We start from the raw sequence: 8,972 nt of genomic DNA on the forward strand, positions 1-8,972 counted from the left end.
GTGATGCTGAGGGGGGCTCACCAGGGGTCCAGTGATGCTGAGGGGGTCTCACCAGGGTCATGTCATGCAGTAATGCTCGGGGTCTCACCAGGCATCCAGTGATGCTGAGGGGGTCTCACCAGGGGCGCAGTGATGCTGAGGGGGTCTCACCAGGGGTCCAGTGATGCTGAAGGGGGCTCACCAGGGTCATGTCATGCAGTGATGCTGAGGGGGGCTCACCAGGGGCGCAGTGATGCTGAGGGGGGCTCACAAGGGGCGCAGTGATGCTGAGGGGGCTCACCAGGGGCCCATTGATGCTGAGGGGGCTCACCAGGGGCCCAGTGATGCTGAGGGGGGCTCACCAGGGGCGCAGTGATGCTGAGGGGGTCTCACCAGGGGCGCAGTGATGCTGAGGGGTCTCACCAGGGGCGCAGTGATGCTGAGGGGGGTCTCACCAGGGATCCAGTGATGCTGAGGGGGGCTCACCAGGGTCATGTCATGCAGTGATGCTGAGGGGGGCTCACCAGGGGCGCAGTGATGCTGAGGGGGGCTCACCAGGGCCGCAGTGATGCTGAGGGGGGGCTCACCAGGGCCGCAGTGATGCTGAGGGGGGTTCACCAGGGTCATGTCATGCAGTGATGCTGAGGGGGGTCTCACCAGGGATCCAGTGATGCTGAGGGGGGCTCACCAGGGTCATGTCATGCAGTGATGCTGAGGGGGGCTCACCAGGGGCGCAGTGATGCTGAGGGGGGCTCACCAGGGCCGCAGTGATGCTGAGGGGGGTTCACCAGGGTCATGTCATGCAGTGATGCTGAGGGGGGTCTCACCAGGGATCCAGTGATGCTGAGGGGGGCTCACCAGGGTCATGTCATGCAGTGATGCTGAGGGGGGCTCACCAGGGGCGCAGTGATGCTGAGGGGGGCTCACCAGGGCCGCAGTGATGCTGAGGGGGGTTCACCAGGGTCATGTCATGCAGTGATGCTGAGGGGGGCTCACCAGGGGCGCAGTGATGCTGAGGGGGGCTCACCAGGGCCACAGTGATGCTGAGGGGGCTCACCAGGGGCCCATTGATGCTGAGGGGGCTCACCAGGGGCCCAGTGATGCTGAGGGGGGCTCACCAGGGGCGCAGTGATGCTGAGGGGGGCTCACCAGGGGCGCAGTGATGCTGAGGGGGGCTCACCAGGGGCGCAGTAATGCGGAGGGGGCTCACCAGGGGCGCAGTGATGCTGAGGGGTCTCACCAGGGGCGCAGTGATGCTGAGGGGGGCTCACCAGGGATCCAGTGATGCTGAGGGGGGCTCACCAGGGTCATGTCATGCAGTGATGCTGAGGGGGGGCTCACCAGGGCCGCAGTGATGCTGAGGGGGGCTCACCAGGGTCATGTCATGCAGTGATGCTGAGGGGGGCTCACCAGGGGCGTAGTGATGCTGAGGGGTCTCACCAGGGGCGCAGTGATGCTGAGGGGGGCTCACCAGGGGCGCAGTGATGCTGAGGGGGCTCACCAGGGGCGCAGTGATGCTGAGGGGTCTCACCAGGGGCGCAGAGATGCTGAGGGGTCTCACCAGGGGCGCAGTGATGCTGAGGGGGTCTCACCAGGGATCCAGTGATGCTGAGGGGGGCTCACCAGGGGTCCAGTGATGCTGAGGGGGTCTCACCAGGGTCATGTCATGCAGTAATGCTCGGGGTCTCACCAGGCATCCAGTGATGCTGAGGGGGTCTCACCAGGGGCGCAGTGATGCTGAGGGGGTCTCACCAGGGGTCCAGTGATGCTGAGGGGGTCTCACCAGGGTCATGTCATGCAGTGATGCTGATGGGGGCTCACCAGGGGCGCAGTGATGCTGATGGGGTCTCACCAGGGGCGCAGTGATGCTGAGGGGGTCTCACCAGGGGCGCAGTGATGCTGAGGGGGGCTCACCAGGGGCGCAGTGATGCTGAGGGGGGCTCGCCAGGGTCGCAGTGATGCTGAGGGGGTCTCACCAGGGGCGCAGTGATGCTGAGGGGGGCTCGCCAGGGTCGCAGTGATGCTGAGGGGGTCTCACCAGGGGCGCAGTGATGCTGAGGGGGGCTCACCAGGGATCCAGTGATGCTGAGGGGGGCTCACCAGGGGCGCAGTGATGCTGAGGGGGGCTCATCAGGGGCGCAGTGATGCTGAGGGGGGCTCGCCAGGGTCGCAGTGATGCTGAGGGGGTCTCACCTGGGGCCCAGTGATTCTGAGGGGGGCTCACCAGGGTCATATCATGCAGTGATGCTGAGGGGTGTCACCAGGGGCGCAGTGATGCTGAGGGGGTCTCACCAGGGGCGCAGTGTTGCTGAGGGGTCTCACCAGGGATCCAGTGATGCTGAGGGGGGCTCACCAGGGGCGCAGTGATGCTGAGGGGGTCTCACCAGGGGCCCAGTGATGCTGAGGGGGTCTCACCAGGGGCGCAGTGATGCTGAGGGGGGCTCCCCAGGGGCCCAGTGATGCTGAGGGGTCTCACCAAGGGCGCAGTGATGCTGAGGGGGTCTCACCAGGGGCGCAGTGATGCTGAGGGGGGCTCACCAGGGGTGCAGTGATGCTGAGGGGGGGCTCACCAGGGATCCAGTGATGCTGAGGGGGGCTCACCAGGGGCGCAGTGATGCTGAGGGGTCTCACCAGGGGCGCAGTGATGCTGAGGGGGTCTCACCAGGGGGGCAGTGATGCTGAGGGGGGCTCACCAGGGGCGCAGTGATGCTGAGGGGGGCTCACCAGGGGCGCAGTGATGCTGAGGGGGGCTCGCCAGGGTCGCAGTGATGCTGAGGGGGTCTCACCAGGGGCGCAGTGATGCTGAGGGGGGCTCACCAGGGATCCAGTGATGCTGAGGGGGGCTCACCAGGGGCGCAGTGATGCTGAGGGGGGCTCACCAGGGGCGCAGTGATGCTGAGGGGGGCTCGCCAGGGTCGCAGTGATGCTGAGGGGGTCTCACCTGGGGCCCAGTGATTCTGAGGGGGGCTCACCAGGGTCATATCATGCAGTGATGCTGAGGGGTGTCACCAGGGGCGCAGTGATGCTGAGGGGGTCTCACCAGGGGTCCAGTGATGCTGAGGGAGGCTCGTCAGGGTCATGTCATGCAGTGATGCTGAGGGGGGCTCACCAGGGGCGCAGTGATGCTGAGGGGGGCTCACCAGGGGCCCAGTGATGCTGAGGGGGGCTCACCAGGGGCGCAGTGATGCTGAGGGGTCTCACCAGGGGCACAGTGATGCTGAGGGGGGCTCACCAGGGGCGCAGTGATGCTGAGGGGGGCTCACAGGGATCCAGTGATGCTGAGGGGGTCTCACCAGGGGCCCAGTGATGCTGAGGGGTCTCACCAGGGGCGCAGTGATGCTGAGGGGGTCTCACCAGGGATTCAGTGATGCTGAGGGGGTCTCACCTGGGGCCCAGTGATGCTGAGGGTGTCACCTGGGGCCCAGTGATGCTGAGGGGGTCTCACCAGGGGCCCAGTGATGGTGAGGGGGTCTCACCAGGGTCATGTCATGCAGTAATGCTGAGGGGTCTCACCAGGGATCCAGTGATGCTGAGGGGGTCTCACCAGGGGCGCAGTGATGCTGAGGGGGTCTCACCACGTGTCCAGTGATACTGAGGGGGTCTCACCAGGGTCATGTCATGCGGTGATGCTGAGGGGGGCTCACCAGGGGCGCAGTGATGCTGAGGGGGGCTCACCAGGGCCGCAGTGATGCTGAGGGTGTCTCACCAGGGGCGCAGTGATGCTGATGGGGGCTGACCAGGGGCGCAGTGATACTGAGGGGTCTCACCAGGGGCGTAGTGATGCTGAGGGGGGCTCACCAGGTGCGCAGTAATGCTGAGATGTCTCAACAGGGGGGCAGTGATGCTGAGGGGATCTCACCAGGGGCACAGTGTTGCTGAGGGGCCTCACCAGGGGCGCAGTGATGCTGAGGGGGTCTCACCAGGGGCGCAGTGTTGCTGAGGGGTCTCACCAGGGATCCAGTGATGCTGAGGGGGGCTCACCAGGGGCGCAGTGATGCTGAGGGGGTCTCACCAGGGGCCCAGTGATGCTGAGGGGGTCTCACCAGGGGCGCAGTGATGCTGAGGGGGGCTCCCCAGGGGCCCAGTGATGCTGAGGGGTCTCACCAGGGGCGCAGTGATGCTGAGGGGGTCTCACCAGGGGCGCAGTGATGCTGAGGGGGGCTCACCAGGGGCGCAGTGATGCTGAGTGGGGGCTCACCAGGGATCCAGTGATGCTGAGGGGGGCTCACCAGGGGCGCAGTGATGCTGAGGGGTCTCACCAGGGGCGCAGTGATGCTGAGGGGGTCTCACCAGGGGCGCAGTGATGCTGAGGGGGGCTCACCAGGGATCCAGTGATGCTGAGGGGGGCTCACCAGGGGCGCAGTGATGCTGAGGGGGGCTCACCAGGGGCGCAGTGATGCTGAGGGGGGCTCGCCAGGGTCGCAGTGATGCTGAGGGGGTCTCACCAGGGGCGCAGTGATGCTGAGGGGGGCTCGCCAGGGTCGCAGTGATGCTGAGGGGGTCTCACCAGGGGCGCAGTGATGCTGAGGGGGGCTCACCAGGGATCCAGTGATGCTGAGGGGGGCTCACCAGGGGCGCAGTGATGCTGAGGGGGGCTCACCAGGGGCGAAGTGATGCTGAGGGGGGCTCGCCAGGGTCGCAGTGATGCTGAGGGGGTCTCACCTGGGGCCCAGTTATTCTGAGGGGGGCTCACCAGGGTCATATCATGCAGTGATGCTGAGGGGTGTCACCAGGGGCGCAGTGATGCTGAGGGGGTCTCACCAGGGGCGCAGTGTTGCTGAGGGGTCTCACCAGGGATCCAGTGATGCTGAGGGGGGCTCACCAGGGGCGCAGTGATGCTGAGGGGGTCTCACCAGGGGCCCAGTGATGCTGAGGGGGTCTCACCAGGGGCGCAGTGATGCTGAGGGGGGCTCCCCAGGGGCCCAGTGATGCTGAGGGGTCTCACCAAGGGCGCAGTGATGCTGAGGGGGTCTCACCAGGGGCGCAGTGATGCTGAGGGGGGCTCACCAGGGGCGCAGTGATGCTGAGGGGGGGCTCACCAGGGATCCAGTGATGCTGAGGGGGGCTCACCAGGGGCGCAGTGATGCTGAGGGGTCTCACCAGGGGCGCAGTGATGCTGAGGGGGTCTCACCAGGGGGGCAGTGATGCTGAGGGGGGCTCACCAGGGATCCAGTGATGCTGAGGGGGGCTCACCAGGGGCGCAGTGATGCTGAGGGGGGCTCAGCAGGGGCGCAGTGATGCTGAGGGGGGCTTGCCAGGGTCGCAGTGATGCTGAGGGGGTCTCACCAGGGGCGCAGTGATGCTGAGGGGGGCTCACCAGGGATCCAGTGATGCTGAGGGGGGCTCACCAGGGGCGCAGTGATGCTGAGGGGGGCTCACCAGGGGCGCAGTGATGCTGAGGGGGGCTTGCCAGGGTCGCAGTGATGCTGAGGGGGTCTCACCTGGGGCCCAGTGATTCTGAGGGGGGCTCACCAGGGTCATATCATGCAGTGATGCTGAGGGGTGTCACCAGGGGCGCAGTGATGCTGAGGGGGTCTCACCAGGGGTCCAGTGATGCTGAGGGAGGCTCGTCAGGGTCATGTCATGCAGTGATGCTGAGGGGGGCTCACCAGAGGCGCAGTGATGCTGAGGGGGGCTCCCCAGGGGCCCAGTGATGCTGAGGGGTCTCACCAGGGGCGCAGTGATGCTGAGGGGGTCTCACCAGGGGCGCAGTGATGCTGAGGGGGGCTCACCAGGGGCGCAGTGATGCTGAGGGGGGGCTCACCAGGGATCCAGTGATGCTGAGGGGGGCTCACCAGGGGCGCAGTGATGCTGAGGGGTCTCACCAGGGGCGCAGTGATGCTGAGGGGGTCTCACCAGGGGCGCAGTGATGCTGAGGGAGGCTCACCAGGGATCCAGTGATGCTGAGGGGGGCTCACCAGGGGCGCAGTGATGCTGAGGGGGGCTCACCAGGGGCGCAGTGATGCTGAGGGGGCTCGCCAGGGATCCAGTGATGCTGAGGGGGGCTCACCAGGGGCGCAGTGATGCTGAGGGGGGCTCACCAGGGGCGCAGTGATGCTGAGGGGGGCTCGCCAGGGTCGCAGTGATGCTGAGGGGGTCTCACCTGGGGCCCAGTGATTCTGAGGGGGGCTCACCAGGGTCATATCATGCAGTGATGCTGAGGGGTGTCACCAGGGGCGCAGTGATGCTGAGGGGGTCTCACCAGGGGTCCAGTGATGCTGAGGGAGGCTCGTCAGGGTCATGTCATGCAGTGATGCTGAGGGGGGCTCACCAGGGGCGCAGTGATGCTGAGGGGGGCTCACCAGGGGCGCAGTGATGCTGAGGGGGTCTCACCTGGGGCCCAGTGATTCTGAGGGGGGCTCACCAGGGTCATATCATGCAGTGATGCTGAGGGGTGTCACCAGGGGCGCAGTGATGCTGAGGAGGTCTCACCAGGGGCGCAGTGATGCTGAGGGGGTCTCACCAGGGGCCCAGTGATGCTGAGGGAGGCTCACCAGGGGTCCAGTGATGCTGAGTGGGGCTCACTAGGGGCGCAGTGATGCTGAGGGGGGCTCACTAGGGCCGCAGTGATGCTGAGGGAGGCTCGTCAGGGTCATGTCATGCAGTGATGCTGAGGGGGGCTCACCAGGGGCGCAGTGATGCTGAGGGGGTCTCACCAGGGGCCCAGTGATGCTGAGGGGGTCTCACCAGGGGCGCAGTGATGCTGAGGGGGTCTCACCAGGGGCCCAGTGATGCTGAGGGGGGCTCACCAGGGGCCCAGTGATGCTGAGGGGGGCTCACCAGGGGCGCAGTGATGCTCGTGGGGTTCTCACAGTCCATGGAGGGGGGTCTCACCTGGGGGGTGTCAATGAAGACGCTCCTCCGGAGCCGGCCCCTCCGGATCTCCATCTCCAGCGCGGAGCACCGCGCCACGGTCACTCGGCTCATGTGGTTCCGGACGAACATGGTGCCGGTTCCGCCCGGATCTCCGCGGATCCCGAGAGGTGCTGGACAGACAGGTGGGGCGGTGAGGAGTGCCGAGTACCTGCCCTGGGACCAGGGGGCCGGAACCGCAGAACCAGGACCCCAGACTGGGTCAGAACATCCGGGACCTCAACAGAACCCTGGACCTGGAGAGGAGCTGGATGGACAGGACCAAAGTCCAAAGTACTTGTCCTGGGACCAGGGGGTCGGAACCAGGGAACTAGGAGACTGGATCAGAGCATCCGGGACCTCATCAGAACCCTGGACCAAGGACCAGAACCGGAGAAACCAGCGGAGCTCTGGAGGGTAGAACCAGTCTGTGTCTGTGCACGGTACGTCCCGGGCTCTGGAGGGCAGAACCGGGCTCTGGAGAGCAGAACCAGTCTCTGCACGGTACTTCCCGGGCTCTGGAGGGTAGAAGCGCTCAGTGCACGGTACTTCCCGGGCTCTGGAGGGTAGAACCAGTCTGTGCACGGTACGTCCCGGGCTCTGGAGGGTAGAACCGGGCTCTGGAGAGCAGAACCAGTCTCTGCACGGTACTTCCGGGCTCTGGAGGGTAGAACCAGTCAGTGCACGGTACTTCCCGGGCTCTGGAGGGTAGAAGCGCTCAGTGCACGGTACTTCCGGGCTCTGGAGGGTAGAACCAGTCAGTGCACGGTACTTCCCGGGCTCTGGGAGGGTAGAAGCGCTCAGTGCACGGTACGTCCCGGGCTCTGGAGGGTAGAAGCGCTCTGTGCACGGTACTTCCCGGGCTCTGGAGGGTAGAAGCGCTCAGTGCACGGTACTTCCCGGGCTCTGGAGGGTAGAAGCGCTCAGTGCACGGTACTTCCCGGGCTCTGGAGGGTAGAAGCGCTCTGTGCACGGTACGTCCCGGGCTCTGGAGGGTAGAAGCGCTCTGTGCACGGTACTTCCCGGGCTCTGGAGGGTAGAACCAGTCAGTGCACGGTACTTCCCGGGCTCTGGAGGGTAGAAGCGCTCAGTGCACGGTACTTCCCGGGCTCTGGAGGGTAGAACCAGTCAGTGCACGGTACTTCCCGGGCTCTGGAGGGTAGAAGCGCTCAGTGCACGGTACTTCCGGGCTCTGGAGGGTAGAACCAGTCAGTGCACGGTACTTCCCGGGCTCTGGGAGGGTAGAAGCGCTCTGTGCACGGTACGTCCCGGGCTCTGGAGGGTAGAAGCGCTCTGTGCACGGTACTTCCCGGGCTCTGGAGGGTAGAACCAGTCAGTGCACGGTACTTCCCGGGCTCTGGAGGGTAGAAGCGCTCAGTGCACGGTACTTCCCGGGCTCTGGAGGGTAGAACCAGTCAGTGCACGGTACTTCCCGGGCTCTGGAGGGTAGAAGCGCTCTGTGCACGGTACGTCCCGGGCTCTGGAGGGTAGAAGCGCTCTGTGCACGGTACTTCCCGGGCTCTGGAGGGTAGAACCAGTCAGTACACGGTACTTCCCGGGCTCTGGAGGGTAGAAGCGCTCAGTGCACGGTACTTCCCGGGCTCTGGAGGGTAGAAGCGCTCAGTGCACGGTACTTCCCGGGCTCTGGAGGGTATTAGCGCTCAGTGCACGGTACTTCCCGGGCTCTGGAGGGTATTAGCGCTCAGTGCACGGTACGTCCCGGGCTCTGGAGGGCAGAACCAGTCTGCACACAGCAATGAAGGGCAGAAGCCCGCACCCCCGCCCCAGTCCCGGAGCAGATGTCCCGGAGGAGGCAGCGGCAGCAGTGCGGGGGCCCTCTCTCCTCTCTTTCACTCCGTGCGCTCTCTCCCTGCTTCCTGCCTCTCCCTCCTCCCTCCTCCCACTCTGCCTCCTTCCCTCCTCTTTCCCTCTGCCTCGGGCAGCTCTCCAACTTTCCTGGCACTTCTGGCCGCCTCTCTCCTGACGCCTGAGGGCCAAGAGCAGAACTGCACCCCTGGAGACATGTCCAGGGTACCAACCCCTGGCCCCGAGGAGGCGAGTGGTGAACCCTCAGGATGCAGCATCCCTGAGGAGTGATGAACCCTGAGCCTTCAGCATCCATGAGGATGTGAGTGATGAAC

General features: G+C 65.6%; 1 protein-coding gene across 2 annotated transcripts in view; it reads right to left on the bottom strand.

Moving 5' to 3' along the window:
* Positions 1–8,722, bottom strand: part of RTKN (rhotekin) — a 442,062-nt gene extending 433,340 nt beyond the window's left edge. Inside the window, exon 1 of one of the 2 annotated variants that reach the window (XM_069205591.1) lies at positions 6,814–8,722. In XM_069205591.1, the coding sequence (XP_069061692.1) occupies positions 6,814–6,924 (111 nt within the window). In that variant the 5' untranslated portion in view covers positions 6,925–8,722. The remainder of the gene's footprint in view (positions 1–6,813) is intronic. The other variant, XM_069205617.1, reaches the window with a different exon arrangement.
* Positions 8,723–8,972: the final 250 nt, after the last annotated feature.

This window comes from Pleurodeles waltl, chromosome 1_1 (genome assembly GCF_031143425.1).
Source record: "Pleurodeles waltl isolate 20211129_DDA chromosome 1_1, aPleWal1.hap1.20221129, whole genome shotgun sequence".
Taxonomy (NCBI): domain Eukaryota; kingdom Metazoa; phylum Chordata; class Amphibia; order Caudata; family Salamandridae; genus Pleurodeles; species Pleurodeles waltl.